General features: G+C 37.6%; 1 protein-coding gene across 2 annotated transcripts in view; it reads left to right on the top strand.

Annotated features, from left to right (window-relative positions):
- The window catches only part of LOC110448581, a 51,485-nt gene extending 32,923 nt beyond the window's left edge, over positions 1–18,562 (top strand). For both annotated transcript variants that reach the window (XM_021494897.1, XM_021494898.1), the window contains 5 exons: positions 3,804–8,880; positions 9,598–11,312; positions 11,966–12,049; positions 12,623–12,727; positions 13,164–18,562. In XM_021494897.1, coding sequence (XP_021350572.1) covers positions 3,804–8,880; positions 9,598–11,312; positions 11,966–12,049; positions 12,623–12,727; positions 13,164–13,189 — 7,007 coding nt within the window. In that variant the 3' untranslated portion in view covers positions 13,190–18,562. The remainder of the gene's footprint in view (positions 1–3,803; positions 8,881–9,597; positions 11,313–11,965; positions 12,050–12,622; positions 12,728–13,163) is intronic.
- Positions 18,563–19,916: the final 1,354 nt, after the last annotated feature.

The following is a 19,916-nucleotide window of genomic DNA, read 5'->3' as shown; positions in this document are numbered from 1 at the left end:
ACGGGGCTCCAAAGGGAACATTTGCCAATATTTTCAAATTCTTATCCTTTGATGACATGACAAGTATTGTATTTCACTTAGTTTACATGCTGATTTCCACATCACATCTACACAATAAAATAAAGCTACCAGTACCTATGATATAACTCAGGTGACCGCTAAGGCCCTTGGGCCTCTTGTTTTCATTGGTGTGTCTATTCATGGATGGTCATTGAAAAACACTTTTAATATCCAAAATTCTGAAATTTAAAAAAAGAAATTATTTTGCATGTTAAAAATATAATAAACATGTACCCTAATGTTATGATTGAACGTAATTATGTAATTATAAATATAAAATTAAAATGTTTACATGGATGAGAATTATTATGATTAGTTTAATAAAGTGTAAAGCTCATACCTGTTAAGATTGATCAATTGAAACTCATAAGTTTTAATAAAAAGTGACCACAATGGTGAAGCTACAATATTTTTGTCTCGCCGCCACAACGTAGCGGAAGCCAGTTTTTGCATTTAACTTAGTTTCATTGAAATTACAAGTGCTGCACAAACCAAATTTGGACCATAGATGCATTTTAGGTAGTACATCTCAAAGTTTTTGCATTTAACTTAGTGTCATTGAAATTACAAGTGCTAAACAAACCAAATTTGGACCATAGATGCATTTTAGGTAGTACGTCTCAACCTATGCATCAACGTCTGGATGCGGCCTATCTTTCATGGTCCATTGACTTTGTCAGCATCTCCTTCAACATTAAGTTTTTGCATTTAAGTTAGTTTCTCTCTGATATGTACATAGATGGTCAAGTGTACAAGTGAGATTTACCTGTGTGTCTAGTCTTAAAGCAAATAACTTGGTTGAGTGAAGGTGTACATGTGCTTATCTAAACACATGCATTCATGTACGACCAGGTCGGGATTCAAACCCGGGACCCTCTGAACTCTTAAATGATCGCACTACCAATTGAGATTCCTGGTTATCGACCCGACTCAGCCCAGTCCAGTTCCATTATATTCCCCCATCCTTTTACCAAGTCTTTGCCCTCAAGGATATTTATAACCCAGGTTCAGGTATCCCCTTGCCAAGCATTCACCAAATGCTTGAAACAAGGGTTGGTCACAGGCACTAAATGATAGACTGAGAACCTCCAAATTTTAGATGGATGCTCTACCAACTGAGCTACATGGTCGCTGACAGTCGACCCAGTCCAGTTCTGCTACAGTACTTTAAACCCTGTGGCTTATCAGTACTGTGCAAATAATACAAAATACAAATATATTCAAACAAATCATGTCAAATGGAGTTACATTTCATGTGGTAGAATAGATATAATCAACATGTAAGTGTATATGATAGGAAAATACTCATTAGTACCTTAGATACAAAAAAGACAGAAAATATATATATAAGTTAGTGACTGTCTTAAAACAGCCTTTCTTTAAATTTTTGCCCAAATATCTCTCACTTCAATTAAATATTCTTCTATAACATGTTCATGTGTTGACTATTTCTTATCACTTCTTTGTTGAATGAAACCAGCATCTGATCAAACAATGATTTAAATCAGGAACATTACTTCTGGCATCCTCTTCGAATATGTACATCAGCTGAATCCATCCTGGTGTTTTGGTGACTTATTACTCACTTATGTGTCTTTGTTGTCGCCACTGATGTTGGATCTGGCTCCACCATTTGGTGTCTGTTGCATTGAGGCACATCTGACAATTGGTCTTGTATATATCTGTAGACATGACTTACCAAAGATTCAACACAATGCCATATTAATAAAGGATAATTTGAAATTCTTAAAACAGAATAATTTTTGACAAGAGATTGAGTAATTAATCAAATCATATCTTGTTTCTATAATACATGTTTAAAATGTTTCCTGAAATGTATCCTGTTCTGAATTCTACAAACACAAAAAAACAATAAAATATCCCACTATACTGTGCTGTTTACTAGCAGTTTGTTAACATGGTGTGCCTGTTCAGCTTGCTTTGCTAACTGAACATCATAGATTCTATATATATTATGTATATTTGTTTCTAACTATGTAGTGACATATACTGTAATAAAAAAATATTATAAAAAGTAATTTCACAATTGATGTGGCCACTGTTGCTAAATAAATTCTATCTAATGCTGGCAATCAAATAATTTCAACAATCCAGCAGGAGTGAAAAACTTACTACTACAGTGTAAAATACATAGATCCACGAGGTCTCCTTAAACCTAGTGTTGGCATATTCTTTTGAAATTGGTCAAGTCCATATTCAGTCCGTGGTATACATCAACCAGCACCCTCAATATTAATGGAGGTCAAATTGTCTTGTACCTGGGTTGGTACATGTCCCTGTCTTGGTGGGCTGCACTCTCAATTCTCTGTACTGAAATCAGAACAGCTATTATACTTTACAAACACATAACTAACATTAAAATTCAATTCTATTGGCTAACAGGTAAATGAAAGGCGGAGTTTATTACGATAAACATGTTAATTTGCCTGGAGCAATTACATGACATGTTTTTTTAACACTGGTATTTTAATTACTGTATTGACAGTAGTTAATCCTTTAATTACCTACTTCCTCTTATTTGTGAGACAATAGCATATAATAGACAGTAATTTCTCACCATGTGGGGTAAGAACCTGTCAGCTCATTTAAGGGCTTATCTAGTTCATCTTACTGGTTTGACATCAAAGTCTATATTCTCTTTCAACTAATTGGAAAGCCTGTTGATAGACTACCTTTAGCAATTTATTTGAGTTTAAATATCCAAAACCTGACACTAGACTACACACTTATGTATATATAGAAACAGCACGCTCACAGAGTGGCAGAGAAACACAGCGACAACTAGCAACATATCATCCAAGAAACCTAATATTTCTATCATGATTAAGCAGTTAATGACTGAAAGTGGTTTGTGTCCATTTTACTGTCAACCCTATTAACTTGCATGTAATTTAGTTTGATATTTATCATTATTTTCCATAATTTATCTTAACTTGTGCTTTGTGTTTTTAGGAACTATCCTGCAATGGTGTCACATTATCATATAACCTGCCCATGACATTGTAAAACTGTTTTCTGAACAGAAGAAAACCAGTTGATTAAAGACAAGCAATTAAATATACATATTAATTTGTTTCTTTTCTAACTAGTTTTAATGTGTTTTTCATGCATTTCATTTCGGGATTCAGCGCCTAGCAATTCAAGATTTTGATTTTATTTCCTGAATTTGATATAAAAAAAATAATTAAATGACATGCTATATTATTTCTGAAAAGAAAACTCCTAATATGAAAGTATATATACATTTTACTGTACCGAAAAATATGAAAATGCCTCCAAAATACTGTCATTTTATGCTGGGCTATATTGTTAACTTATTTCTTTACATTTGTGTAAGTTCCTCATGGGATTTTTGTCGATTTTCTTCCAATATGAAAAAATCTCAACTTTAAACCAGAAAAGTTTGATGAAATTCTACGGGTAAAATTTCCAATAAATGTCTGTAAAAACGGCTTAGATATTCTTTCCGATATCTACTAGCATCCAATATGCAGTGTAGTGCATATATATCAGACATTGATTAAATGATAGAGTTGTAAAAAATATAGTTTTAGTTTCCCTTTGTAGAACATACAAATGTCAAAAACCTCACTTTGTTTTGATTTGAAATGAAATGTCAAGTCATATTCCTCATGCATATTCATATTCTTAAAAAATGTTCTCAGACTGACTTTCGGTTTATTTTAGTTCCTGTATTAAAGATTTTCTTTTGTTAATTACAGATTTCCCCCACGGTATGAACCACCAGCCTCCGGACCATGACACTTATGATCAGAGGTATCAGGGTCACCTTTTACACTACAAGAGATCAAATGAGCCACTGGATGTACAGAATCGCTACTCAAAATGGGACAGATATGATTACAATCACGTCAGAGAATTTCAGAGAAGTGACTCGAGGCAGACTGGTGACTTCCGACAGCAAAGTAACGCAGATTATCGTAGTCAGCGATGGGATGATGTCGACAGAGATGGAAGGTCGTTTTACCGTAGGTCAGAATGTGAACTGAATGAAGCTAGAGGCTATAATAAATATAAGCCATTTCGAGGAAGAGGTTGTTATCGTGGTGAAGATAGAGATCAGCGAGATAGAAGTCGAGGCCATAATTGGAACAAAATGCAAGCAAAACGTCCATCTGACATCGAAATTGAACGACATGAAAAGAAGCGTCGCTTGATGGAGGGATGCTCTTTTCAAGATGGCAGGAATAGAAACATTGAGGAGAATCTTCCATCCAATGACGCTGTTATTTCTGTAATTTCCAATTTTTTGGAAAAGCGAGATAGGTCACACGAAGGCAAGCATCGTTCCTCCTCAAGAGAAAGGTTTGCCGACGACTCCAGACGCAGTTCATCAAGGGAAGGATCACAAAATCGGTCATCAAAGGACAGAAAAATTGTTAAATCAAGCAAATCAGATTCTGACAAAAGTCACTCAAGTCATTCCTCAAAAGACTCGAGAAAAAGACATGATTCTAAAGCTCATTCTTCAACAGAAAGACAAGTTACTGAAAGTGACACATCAATATCCACAGATAAAATCGTGGAGCATGCAAAACTGAATTCTGCAATTGAACTGCCCAAACAAAAATTGGAGGAAGAAAAGAAAAAAGAAAAGGCACTTTGTAAAAATGTTACAATGCCTGCTAATTCAACTATGTGTACCTCTGTTTCGAAATCAGTTTCTGTTGACAAAGTTTCCATTTCAAATACCAAATCATTTTCCAAAGGATCTCAGGACAAATCTAATCTGAAGTCAGCATTTAAACATAGAAACGTTGTTCACATCAAACCTAAGATACCATTGCATACAGTTGTCAGTGAGAGCAGTTGTGTTTCGTCTGTGAACAAATTGGCTGACCCTGCTCTAAAAAGTGTGTCTGCCTCTAGTGCGTCGTCTTCTTCAAATTCGGTACCAAAAAAGGTTCTTCCAAAAATTCCAAAAATCCAAAGCAATTCAGGAGGTTCGAAGAATGCGACTATAAATGAAACCAAGAAATTGTCGACAAAACACCATAGACATTCATTAGGAGGTGTTCCCCTCCAACCTTCCAAGCCGTCGATAAGCTCGGGGAGTAGTGTAGATGGAAAACAGCTTAATAAAAAGAAACATCGACATTCATCTGGCCATGTATCACAGTGTTCTCCAAAGAAGAACACGGTGGTCACTTCAAAAACTGTACCAGAGGTGACAAATATTGAAATGGACCATGATGCATCATCTGAAAGAGATGAACCATTGCCACACTTGGTTCACAGAAAGAGGCATAGCCGAATATCAGGCTCAAAATCACCTCCACAGAGTAATGTTACAGAGCAAACGGTAGGAGCGAGTGGTTTGTTTCATGTTGAAGAGAAAGGGTTGTGTGAGAAAGAGGATGTTAAAAAGGCGTCGAAGACTACTTGTGAGGAAAGTCATCGACTTGATAAAACAACCCATGGGAAGGAAAATATTGTTACATCGAATGTCAGTAAAAACCTGTCAAAACCTGTTGCTAAGGATCATGACAAACATAGGTCAAGGGTCAAATCTCTAAACAAAAAGACAGTTTCAAATTCAAAGGAACAGGAAAAACATAATACATCGGTGAAACCTGCAGATAAGGAAAAGGTGCTTGATGCTGCAAAGAAGGGGTCAAATCTCGAAAAACACTGCAAGTCTGTTGAAGCTCTGGAAGGAAAGAAATCCAAATTGACAGGGTCCCTTCAGAAGGGAGGAACTGGGAAGGATTTTTCTTCAAATAAATCTCATCATAAAAACCCTGGTGATTTAAATATGGATCCTGTTGTGTCTTTGAAGAAACTTCCAAACAAAACAGCACTGAAAGTTCCTGAAAAAACTAAAACTGTTGAAAGCATTCCAATTGAAAATGCAGTAGTCGAAAGTTCGGCATCTGTCACTCATTGTGCTGATAGGGATGCAGTGTCAAATTGTGAAAGAATGAGCCTGTTTGATCTCTTTAAAGACAGTTCAGAGGATCAACCACGGCACAAGCATTCTAAGCTCTCTCTTAAAAGGACTCCTGACAAACTTCGTAAAGGAAAACCTACATCCTCAACCAAATCAAACGTGGAGCAAACAAAATCACATCACAACAAGAGAAAAATAGAAGACAAACTAAATGGAAACTTCGGCAAAAAAGCTAAATTACCTCATGATGAAGAGGTTTCATCAACTGAATTGGGAAATGCGTGTTCTGAAGCTCTTTTGAACGTCTGTGAATCATCTGTAGAATCTGACAAGCCAAAAACAATTTGTGATACAACTAATTCAGAAGCAGAAAAGTTAGTGTCAACTTCCGTTTCAAACCACTCAACATTGGAAACTGACATCTCATCATCTGGAGTGTCGGAAAAAGACATGCACAACGAAAGTGAACTGTCTGTCAATTCATCCGGGCGACACATGGACGAATCGGGCTCGGGATGCACCTCATTTTCTTTGTCTTCATGCATGTCTTCTCCGTCTTTCAATAAAAGTGACACTATGCTCAGTGACAATTGCAGTGAAATGGAAACAACATGCAACACACCAGAACTAGTAAGTGGACAATTGAATGGTGAGATCGGACAATCACTCAAAACGAAGAATTCTGAATGTGATTCTTCCAAAGGAATGCCTCCTTTAGATTTGTATGACAGCGATGATGATGAAGAAGGTGGTAGACTTGTCATTGACTTTAATCCATGTTCTGTTACTTCGTTAGCTGGTACAGGAACTGAGAAGAATTTGACACAAAAACGAGGAGAAAATCAGGAGGTCAGAGATAGCATTCGTGTCACTGGAGGGCTGGAAACACCTGAATGTTTTCAACCTGTGGAGGATATAGAGATTCCTTCAGAGATGAGGGAATCTTGTCTGGACAGAACCAATCAAATGGATGAGACAATACCCTACAACCTTGACGACACACAGAACAGCTCTGTAGACCAACATCAAGCCACTGCATTACCTTCATCGGAAACATCCACACCAGACCTACTTCTGAAGTCAAGTTCAAAGACCCCTCCGATTGAGGAGATGGTACCTTACAGCTTGGTTACCTCAGAGGACAGCTCCCTAGACCAGCCTCTTGTGTCATGTAGGAACGCCTCAGAGGTGAAGGAGGAAATGCTCTATGGCCAGGATGCTAAAAAAGAAGGCTCCGAAGATCAAAAACAAACTGATACTATAACCCAGTCGGATACAACCCGACAAGATCTGCATCTAGTGTCAAGTGAGCAAACCACTCATATGAACGTGACAGTACCAAGCAGCCTGGATACCACAGAAGGACATTCTGTAAACCAGATTCATTCCGACACTTTACCCAAATCGGATATAACCCCAAAAGGTCTTCCTGTGAATGATGATCCTGAAGCTATAGACACCAACGAAAGCCAACAGATGAACAATGACAAACACACCTTTAAATTCCCAAGAACAAATCAACAGAAGCCAAATCAGAAGCATTCAGATGGAAACATAACGCCAACTGACGACTTTGTATCTAGCCAAGATGAAATGATGGATGTTTCCCTGAGTGATTTTGATGATAAAGATGATATTCGGCTGATCATGTACAATGGAGGAGATATTGAGAGTCCATGGACACCAATGCCAGCCACGCCCTACATAAGCTACTCCCAGGAGGACGATACACAGGAGGAGGAAAGTCTCCCAGAGGAGGACAGGGTTAGTTCTTCCGTCAGTGAGGGATTGGAGATAATCCCAGATCAAGAAAAGACATTAATTTTGGACCAAGAAAAGGATATGAGTAAAGATCAAGAGAGTGACAGTAGTTCTCATGTTGTACAACTGGAACAGAAGCCAAATATACTTGCTGCTCTTTCTGATGGGAGGCGAAGTTCTTCTGATTTAAATGGCCAGATTCAAACAGAAAACATTGTGTACAATATTTCTTCATCGAATGAACTTAAAGCACAGCTGTCTGAGAAAAACTCCAGTCTCGTGATACCAGAAGTTCCTGTAACCATTAAAGTAGAACCTGTGGAAGATTCCTGTGTTATGGATGCTACGAAGCTTACTCCAAAATCTCACACAGAACAGATACGTCAAGCAGGCATGACTCGGTCTTCATCTGTGGATCAGCTGATGGCACAAAGCCGTGAACTGTCAAAGCCATCCATTTTACGATCCCAATCTGTAGGAGGGGAAAGTAACGTAAGCTTATCAGCATCACATCGGAGACCAAGTATTTCAGAGAATCCTTCACCCTCTGATGCTGCCTTGACAACACCAGCACCCTCTGATGCTGCCTTGACAACACCAGCACCCTCTGATGTTGCCTTGACAACAACAGCAACTGAAACCGCAACATCAGCTTCAGAAAGTGGTACAATAACAGCCAATGTTGATTCATATAGTGCTGCTGAAATCAACAGTATATTGAATTTAGGAACATTGACTCCAGAACAGCATGATTTCTTGACACAAGTGACTAAATTTTTAGAGCAGCTTAGTGTATTGGGCTGTAGTTCAATGAAGGTTCCACTCAAACATGATAAGATCTCTACAGATAACAAAAAGTTCACCAGCTTCGGGTATTTCTCGTTCAAACATCTGACGGACAAAAGCATGATACGTTGCATCGAGTGCAAGGAGTGCTCAGATATTCTGTCACCACGAGAGTTCATTGTGCATCTGTGCGGAAGCGTGCGCCACATGCAGTTTGAAATGGACAAGCTATTACGCACCACCTTCGAATTCTGTATCAGCCATGTTGACAGCTCTGTCTCCGATAAGTGTGCCAGAGCACTTCTCATCATGATCTTCAAACTGGAAAGAAGTATATACAGGTAAAAAACAATTCCTATTTCTGCTTACATGTATTTAATAGGATATGGAGCAGGAACATTCCCAAACCTAAACATTTGCTCTTAATGCTTCTCATGTTTATCAACACAAGGGCAAAATATATCCCTTTTCACTATAACATAAGAACACAAGTGATGAATAGAGCACCTGTATTTAGACTTATATTACACTTAACCTAGTATTTTGACAATTTTCCCAGCTGGGCAGAGACATGAAGAGCCCTCTTTTTAATCATTCCACTCATAAATGGAATTTCTCATTAATAATGACAAGTTCAGAAAGTTATATATTCGTGAACAAATCTGAAATTTTATAAGCATTGAAGTTATCTATTCATAGAATTCCAAGTGTGCCCTTATTAGAGAAGTCAACCACAGTCTTAGATAGGACTATTCCAATATTCATTATGATATTTAAGATAGGCAGGGGCTTTGCATTGTGTTTGGAAATTGAAAGCTCTGAATTCTCTCGGGAGTATGTATTGTGCAACCACCAGTGATAAGAAAGGGCAGAAGCAGTGTGCAAATTCACAGCTTAAACTCTATAAATGTCTCGCTATACAATCAAATTTTGGACTATGATCTTTGAAAAGAGGGCTACTAATATACCTGTTACTAATAGCCCTGATATGATTTATTTTACTTTTAGTGACTAATAGGGAATCATTTTATATGTATTTGAATATTGTTCTTTTCTAGGTCCTGTCAGGAGAGTTGTCAAACAGCTTTATCTCCAACTGCTGAGACAAGTATGCCCGTTAGTCCTCTGACTGCTCCATCATCAACAAAAAACCTGTCTGCTCCGGAAACTCCCTCATCTCCTATGACCGTGGAAAAAGAGCAACCATCGTTTGGTGGTGCTTCATCTCTTGTGAACTTCTTGACACCAGATCCTCCTCCAACTACGACCCAGTCTACTTCTTCAGCGCCGTCAACACCACAGGGAAACAGCCTTCCAACGATACACGCGATAGATGAAACCATATCAGCATCTCTAGCACTGGGAGAGTACCTATCAAATATTCAGGGAGTTGGAGGAACTCAACCGAGAAAGGGAATAGATGGGGCTGTAGTAACAACTGCCTTGTCACAGGGTACAGGACAGCATTCATCGACCACACAAGTTAGTGGACAACCTTTGCCGCACGATGGACCGAAATCTGTTGCTCCATCATCAGTCGGTATTGGACAACCCCTTACAGCACCTACAAATAGCTACCGCTCTCCAGAAATGGAACAAATGTTGCAATGTATGCACCAGTCTTCATCTCTGAAAAGAAATTCACGGCAGTCATTCACAAATGTTGACAACTTGCTTCCAGGATCAACTCTCCCTCGAGCTCGCAGACTTTCAAAAAACGGGATGGAAGATCAAAGGTCACAGTACGGCCAGAGTAGAGTTGAGAATCCTGAAACTTTTAGTCAAGTTTCATTTCCCGAATCCAGAGTGTACAAACCATCTGCAGATCAGACGTACCAGGGATCTGGTGCAAGGGACCGGACGAGACGGGGACACCAGTTGGAAGCCCTAATACTCCCGGAGACTGGCATCCCATCACAGTCCTGGCCAGGCAGCAATGTGATGCCTTCCACATGTTCTCGAACATCTTTTTATCAAGGAGGACAACTTTCTTCTATGTCCAGTGTTCATAGCAGAACACTGGAAAACGTAAACCCAGAAAATCTACATGCATCAAACCCTTTCCAAACCGGTTCTTATTCTGCTGGGCAAATGCCCAACCATAGCAGTGGTCGGTACCAGGCCAACAACACAAGTGCTAGGTTGACCACAGGCGAACCGCAGGGTATCTCCAGACATGCTGGTTATATGAGACCTCAGCTGAATAATGGACCCAATACAAGTACAATACCATTTGGACCTAGTGGTAATTTTGGATCCTTTAACAGAATGGGTGCACAGACTTCTATACCATTCCAGGGTAGTGTTAATAACATGGGTTCACATGGTATTCTAGGACCACAGTGTAATAATACCACAGCTTTGCCTGGTAATTTTTCACATACAGGTACGACGGGGCAGTTTAGAAATGCTGTAGGTCCACATGGTATTGTAGGCCCTCAAAATACTTTACCTCCGAACATGCTAGGACCACAGTGTAGCAATATCTCAGGACCACAAAGTACTTTAGGTCCAAACAGTTCTTTACCGCAGAGTATGTTAGGTCCACAGCCGAGTAATACCATAGGACCGCAAAGTACATTAGACCCTCATTGCACTTCTTCAACCACGCAGAGGACATCGGGTGTAAACAGTGCCTCTGGACCACAACAACCATCTTCTGGTGCCCAGTCTAATGAAGCCATCAACAGTTCTGAAAACCATGACAGATTCTCCCCCAGTGTGCAAGACAGGTTTTGGGTTTCACTCGGTGATAAGATACAAAGTGAAGCAGGTAAAATATTCATTATATTTGGCTAGGTTTTTATTTTGCAACAATTACTGTATACCGATAAACTTCCGCCCAGTCAAATATTTGCCGTTTGCCAATAAAATCCATATATGAAGAACATTAACTTGTTCACCCCTGAAATTTCTTAATGGACTGTTCCAACCATTGAATTGGAAGAGTTCATATGTGTCTTTCAGGGGTTGAGTACTAGTTCATGAGAGTAAAGAATAGTACACTACATGCAATATATGGTAATTACATGTGAAGGGCAAAATTAACAGTGGGGGAACATGGAATTTATATGCAAAGGGCAAATATTTTGACAAATTTTGGAGAGCGAAAAAAGCAATAATTAAACGGCGACGAAAAAATCCTGGTGTACAGTATTTTGGCAGTTATTAAATGTTCTTTTTGCAATTTTCAAAAGAAAAGTTGAAATGAGTCCTTGCATATTTGTAATGCAGGAATATCTTGAATTTTGGGAAGCTAGACAGCCTAGCTATAATTCACATGCTCCTCAAACCATGGTACTCTTGAAGAGATTTTGTTATATTTCTAGCAATACTTTGGTATCACAATGATTGAAAACATGTCCCAGGAATACCTAAACGTCCTGATCAGATAGATTGCTAATGAGAGTGGTTCAATATTTACAGATGCCCATCAGATGTTCGTTATGGGCCAGATGATGCAGAGGAAGGCTGTGGAATGGTTCCGTGACACACTTCAACAAACTAGAGGTAATTAGGTTAGGTCAAGATGCATAGAGACATTTTCTCACTATCACTGTATACTGCAGTCAACTTAATTTTCCCTAGATGGACCTTTTTATATGCCTACTCAGAACTAGGTCAAATCTTACAATTGGCATTTTCAGCACTTTTGAACCTTACTTAAATATCTTGGCTTGGTTTGGGATAGGGGGGGTGGGGGGGGTGATATAGGCAAAAGGAGACTATCCTTAAAACAAAGCGCCTTATCCCTTGTTAGTGAAGTAAATATATGAATTTCAAATTCATTTTCAAGAAATAATTTGACTTTCAGGAGTAATAATTAGAAGTTGTTTTTTTTCTTTTGATTTTTTTCCTTAATAATTCAAAACATTTTGTTAAAAAAGGCATCAGAATGGGACTAAGAAGCAGACTTTTTACTTTATCTAAAGATAAAAAAAAGATACCTGGAAGAAATGTATTCTGTATACTGGACCCAAACATGGCGGATGGAAAGTGTGCTTAAAGGCAGGGGTGTTCATGCGTGAAGTTGTCTATTTTTGATAGTTCAATAAAAAGGTTTTGTTTTTAAATGTTTTTCAGTTACCATGGAGAAAATGGACAAAGAGCATAAAGAGGAGATACGAAAAAGGAAAGAAAGTGAAGAGCAAGTCAAAAACAGATTCATCATGTTCAAATCTCTTGTTGGTAAGATCTCCATGAACCCTTTACCTTGCAGTTTCAAATTATCAAATTACCAGAAATGATCTAAAGGGGGTGGAAGCTAGTCATTGATTTGTTTAACCAAGTCTCATAAGTTTAAAGTCTGTTGTCAAATGTAACACTTGACTTGAGAAACTATTAAGTAAAAATGAAAAAATTTCAATCAATTGAGAAAAATATAACTGTAATATCTTTGTTTTCAAACATAAAATTATCGTTTTTAATAGATTATAGGCTGCACAGTAGACAAATATGAGCATTAACTAAATTATGATAATTTTGGTAGTCAATGCTGAAAGGCTCAAATTCAAGTTCTTGTGTCAATGTCTTCTCATGTCTATTAGAAGTGGAGAACTTGACATTGATTAAGCTTAAAAATCTTGTGTGATTTATTGTAAATTTCCTTCTTTTTTCTTCTCAGAAACCTATACCAAGAAACCATCATGACATCAGCAGAATTAGATCAGTTTAAATGGTATTGATTTCAAAATCAAGTGACGTGCAAACAGACACGAGAGCTGATTTTTGGGAGAGATTTAAGGAGCAGACGGTCATCAGGCATAGTGTGGATACAACCAAGAACAACATTTACCTGTTGTTGTGCAGAAAATCTGAAGACAGATTTCACCTGTCAGGCTGGTGTTTTGTGGACAGATCTGAGGACAGATATTTACCAGGTATTGTGTGAGGACAATTGAGCATAGAATTTTACCCGATGGTGTGTTTAGGCATCTGTGGACAAATGATTACCTGGTGTTGTGGAGACATCTAAGGGTAGATTTACCTGGTGTCTTGTAGACGTGTGAGGACAGATGTTTACCTGGTGTCCTGTGGAGTCATCCGAGGACAGATATTTACCTGGTGTAATGTGGAGACATCTGAGGACATATTTATCTGGTGTCCTGTGGAGACATCCGCGGACAGATATTTACCTGGTGACCTGTGGAGACATCCGCGGACAGATGTTTACCTGGTGACCTGTGGAGACATCCGAGGACAGATATTGACCTGGTGTCCGGTGGAGACATCTGAGGACATATTTATCTGGTGTCCTTTGGAGACATCTGAGGACAGATATTTACCTGGTGTAATGTGGAGACATCTGAGGACAGATATTTACCTGGTGTAATGTGGAGACATGTGAGGACAGATGTTTATCTGGTGTCCTGTGGAGACATCCGAGGACATATATTTACCTGGTGTCCTGTGGAGACATCCGAGGACTGATGTTTACCTGGTGTCCTGTGGAGACATGTGAGGACAGATGTTTATCTGGTGTAATGTGGAGACATCTGAGGACAGATATTCACCTGGTGGCCTGTGGAGACATGTGAGGACATGTTTACCTGGTGTCCTGTGGAGACATGTGAGGACAGATGTTTACCTGGTTTCCTGTGGAGACATGTGAGGACAGATGTTTACCTGGTTTCCTGTGGAGACATGTGAAGACAGATGTTTATCTGGTGGCCTGTGGAGACATCCGAGGACAGATATTTACCTGGTGGCCTGTGGAGACATCCGAGGACAGATATTTACCTGGTGTCCTGTGGAGCCATCCGAGGACAGATATTTACCTTGTGTCCTGTGTAGACATGTAAGGACAGATATTTACCTGGTGGCCTGTGGAGACATCCAAGGACAGATATTTACCTTGTGTCCTGTGTAGACATGTAAGGACAGATATTTACCTGGTGGCCTGTGGAGCCATCCGAGGACAGATATTTACCTTGTGTCCTGTGTAGACATGTAAGGACAGATATTTACCTGGTGGCCTGTGGAGACATCCAAGGACAGATATTTACCTTGTGTCCTGTGTAGACATGTAAGGACAGATATTTACCTGGTGGCCTGTGGAGCCATCCGAGGACAGATATTTACCTTGTGTCCTGTGTAGACATGTAAGGACAGATATTTACCTGGTGGCCTGTGGAGACATCCAAGGACAGATATTTACCTTGTGTCCTGTGTAGACATGTAAGGACAGATATTTACCTGGTGGCCTGTGGAGCCATCCGAGGACAGATATTTACCTTGTGTCCTGTGTAGACATGTAAGGACAGATATTTACCTGGTGGCCTGTGGAGACATCCAAGGACAGATATTTACCTTGTGTCCTGTGTAGACATGTAAGGACAGATATTTACCTGGTGGCCTGTGGAGCCATCCGAGGACAGATATTTACCTTGTGTCCTGTGTAGACATGTAAGGACAGATATTTACCTGGTGGCCTGTGGAGACATCCAAGGACAAGTCAATCTGGTGTTATTCAGAGATTTGAAGAAAAGTTGATTGGTCAGCTATTGTTTGGAGACAATGGAGCATAGATGTTTACCAGAGTATGTGTAAAGACACCTGATGGCATCTATAACTGGTGATGTGTGTGTAGTTATATCTGAGGACTGTCATTCATCGGGTGTTGTGAGGAAGAGTAGAAGTGATATTTTTGATCTCAAAATATCAATATCAGCAGTGCTAAAAAATTGTCAAATGTAGATATAGACTATTGACAATAGAGGAATCTTGTCACGATTTCTTAGGGCCATGCTATAGTCTCACCTTTGAAATATGCCGACATATGCTGTGACGCCATAGATTTTACTTGTCAGACTGGTTACTACATGTATATATGGTAAATACAGTGTAGATACTCAAAAACTTTGTGCCAAAAGGTTTGTAAGTACTTATTTACAGTGATAAGTGTAACAAAAGGTTTGTAAGTACTTATTTACAGTGATAAGTGTAACAAAATGTTTCATTGAATGCAGTATGTCCTACTTATTGTGGTTATTCAGTTTCTAAGATTGTGAACTAAACATTGAACCATTTAATACACTCGCGAGTTGTCCCCATGAAAAACAGAGACATAGAAATTTACATATCACATTACATCTACATGTGAGGAAAACTGACGTTTTGACTAGATTTTGTTATTCAATAACTATCAGTTCGTTGAATTATTTTCCTGGGGCAACTTGTCAAAAGTATAACAAAATAATTGAAGAATTTTAAATTAGGTTTATGGATGTTTTGTTCAACATTTCAGAAATCAAGAAACCAAATTAATATGGACAGACTAGTATGATCTATCACCATCATTGCTCAGTGTGATTGCAATTGTGCAAGACATCAAAAAGTTTAGTCCCAAAGTTTACTTCTTACTGTTATATACTAAAAACACACTTGTGTTTCTTGTCATCCTACCTTTACCCTTAATGTTGGGGCTTACCATGCAACTTGATTTTACACAAGCTGTAAGCACTGATCAATAAGTCAGGATATCAGATGTAAAAATTGCTGTTTTGGGTTATTTTTTCCCCCCAGATATTCAAATGATTGGAAACACAATTGCAAGTATATTTTGTTTGGATTCGTGTTCATATATCAATTCAAGAGGAAGACTAATAATATTAGTTCAGATTTTGCAATACTGTTCTTAAAGGTTGTATTAATAAAACTATTAACTGTTCTTTTAATACTTTAAACAGTTGTTGGTTGAATGGCAATACATTTTTCTTTAAAATGGTTTCAGTCGAGTGCTGGTGACTTATGAAAAAGTTAATTAATAAATTTTCAAAATAGTATCAAATAGTTGAATTTACTGTTATAAAGTTAATGAAATTTAAAGTACAATGTAAATAGAAAAAAAATGATTTGTTTTTTTGAAAGGTTGTTTGTCATGCTTATTGATATTATGATGCGCAAATGCAAACATCAACAGAACAAAAAGCATGTGTTTACAGAGAAGAACTGATATGTACAGGGTATGTCCTTCGTATCGGAGTTATTTTTTTTAATATTTTTTTTACCTTGAAATACTCATGTCTGACACGTAACCTCAACTGTATGTGTACTTGTTAATTTATTTATGACCTTGTATATTTGTGCCTTAAAATGTATCTCTGTATTGGTTGGTAGTACTGCTGCAGGTCAGAGATAATGTCACATAATATACGTTAATCAAATGCATCTCTGCTTGCAGTTGAGACTTCAGCTCATGTAGACATTTTTGAGATATTAGTTACAGTTGAACAAATTCAAATCATGTTCCTGTAAATTGTTGTATTTTTTTTCCAGGGCACTCCACAGATTTTACAGGATTTTGCCATTCTGATTCATCGATGTCAGAATTATGAAGTTGTTATTGGTGCTATATGATTAAATGTAAATCTAGCCTACTCCACTGCCATTTCCAGGAGAAATTAGTTATGTGCCTTCATCAATAACCCATACAGCATTTGGGTTATTTATTACTTAAGTAGGTCTCTCAAATCGTACATCTTAAAGCTAGCATTATTAGTTATTAAGTCAGCTATTGACCTGCAGAACTATGGCCAGTTAGTAAGATTCATAATGGCGAAGGCATTTGCCTGCTATTTGTCTTACTGACTCTAAGTGTACAGTTCTACAGTAAACCAGCAACTCGCTTATTGCATTAAGGATAACCTGCTCATCTATTTTACTTATCAAATCTCATGGATCTCAGTTCAAAATTGTCATTAAACTGGAAGATGATTTGGCTGTCAATGACCTCGTTAAATAGTGAGGTCATATACACTGCATCTCAAAACCAATGATTTTTCGACATCCTTGTTCGAGGTGCAATAATTACCATAGGTGTTCATTAAGTAGTAAGAAAATACATAAATTATAAACAGCATCAATGTCCTAAGAATAAGGTTTCCGTACACCTGACCCTATGAAGTTGTAACAGAACATGCTTATAACATTAAAAAACCCAGTCACATCTATTGTGTAAAGATGTATCGTTATCTTGGCCATACATTCCGATAATAGAAATTAACCCCGTACATTTTAGGCGATCAGGTTGAGTAGCATTGATATTTTTATGAGTTTATTGGTTGTATGTTCAAATCAGCGATTGCATAAACAATTTCTAGCTTTAAATTGTGTCTTGTAAAGTTTTCTACGGTTGTAGGAAATTATCAATGTATTTTACCGATGCATAAGCTAATTATTTAATGGTAGCGAACAAATAAAAACCCAATACTGGTACTGAGCTTGATACCTATAGATATGTGTGTGCATGATTTTTGACTTTCAGAAATGTTAACGTGTTTAAATACAATCCTGACAAAATGGCGGTTGGCCTCATTTGAAGCATAGGCATACCTATTTCCAGTAAAAAACACAATCAACGCTGAAATGGTCCAAGTGAGGACATATTGTTTAGTGTTGAGTATTTGCACTTGATTTGCATCATACAAGATTTTAGTTTTGTAAATTAAGTCATTAATATAGTGTTAATGATTTTATCCAGAACTGTATTTTGTAGTTTTTATGCAGAAAAGTTGGATCATGTGAAGTGCTTTCGTTTGAACTAGATTAAGTATCAGGCAAAACTTTAGTTGGATTTAGTGTTTCTCAGATGAAACAAACCCCTGGTATCGCATTGTACTGCCTACCTAAACTTTCTGTTGTCATGAAAACACTTTATTAAATATAAGTGGAATTAAGAAATATTCTGTATTCTATAATATTAAACTATTACTTTTTCCAGACTACAAATGTCAAATTATTTTCAATACACTATTTGAATTATCTGGAAGAAGTGGGTGGGAATCATGTTGAGGAAACATCTCTTGTATGGTTTTTTATCTGGCAGCTGTATGTTTATCAACATACTATTTGACAATTTTGTTACAATTTACACTAACAGATCTATAGTCATTATGTTATTGGGTAGTCTCCCCTTTTCCGATTCATTCATTACTATGTCCAATGTTTCTGCCTTTATGATCTGCTAACTTTTCAGGTTGATGAAATAGTATTTTTTCAATAAATGTGTAATAATTTACCAGTTTTGAAATGTGTTTTTTTATGAATGAATGTGTGCATGAACAACTATAATTTTATAACAATCTGTCCGCCATTTGCTTTCATCATTAGATGTTGCCTTATTTTGATACGCTCGATATCTCATGTAATATTCAATGGAATAACTTCAAACTGTTAAGGAAGGTTAATTACTGCGAGAGCTCAAAAAAGTTTGATAACCACCATTATCTGACAGTAATTTACTGAGCTATGATGTCCCTTTAAACAATTGCTGAAAAAGTGTCCGCTTAATAGCTAGAGTAATTTTCTATGAATTTACTTCAAACTTCATAGGAAGATTAATTACCACGAGAGCTCAAAAAAGTTGGATAACCACCCCTATTAAACCGTAATTTATGGAGCTGTGCCCCCTGATCAATGGAGTGTATCTGACCATATTTAAGAGACTTATTCCCCTTGGTTTCGTTAATGCAATACTTCATGCATTCTTAGATCTACCAGACAAGCATCCCTCCACCCCGATATGTTGAATGATTTCTCATTAAACATCAGTTACACAATACTTCATACATCCATCGTGCGACAGGCGTACTATATTCCGTCTTTGCGTATTGCAGAGTTATCTTCTCTTTAGAGCAGGTGTTGATTGTTACGTCAATGGTTTGTGTGAGAAAATTACGTCGTTTTCTCAAAAATTGATGACGTTACTCTCACAAACAAGTGACATAACAATCAATACCTGCTCCCAAGAGAAGGTAACTCTGCAATACGCAAAGATGGAATAGCACTTTGCCTTAATCTTGTTAAACATTTGGGCAACTCATGCTTTAATGCTACTCCATTTGATCAGTAAATTACCTGTAAGAAGGGTGAGAGTTTTGGGTGCTCGGTCAGTGCCAATTGAACAGGCCTTTGTGGACTTTTGTTGCCATAGCTAGGTCACTCTCCCTTATTGGAACTTCAAGACAATTTGTTTTTGCACTTTTTCGAGATTGCCATCAATAATACACGAAAAAATTCACCTCAGATTGTTGTCATGAAATTATCCATTCCAGCAAAATTAAGATAATTTATTTGAATACCCATGTTTTATACCCCACTGCATCTGGAATTTATTGTTGCTGTGAAAAAATAAAAACACAAGCAACATGGCAGATTTACATCCGATGTAAGGTAATGATTTATGATTTTGAGGATCATTATGTAGTAATGTACATAATATGACATCAAAAAGTTTCCAAAATCAAAAAATAATATTTGTTTGGAGTCTTGGCTTCCTAGAAACAACAAACTAAATTTTTCCAGATTTAATTAAATTGTTTTAAAGTTTATTGTATGCATATTAAATACATGTAAATAAAAGTAAACATCACAGTCT

The sequence above is a fragment of the Mizuhopecten yessoensis genome, unplaced genomic scaffold (genome assembly GCF_002113885.1).
Source record: "Mizuhopecten yessoensis strain PY_sf001 unplaced genomic scaffold, ASM211388v2 scaffold4121, whole genome shotgun sequence".
Lineage (NCBI taxonomy): Eukaryota > Metazoa > Mollusca > Bivalvia > Pectinida > Pectinidae > Mizuhopecten > Mizuhopecten yessoensis.
This window is presented reverse-complemented; position numbering and strand designations above follow the sequence as displayed.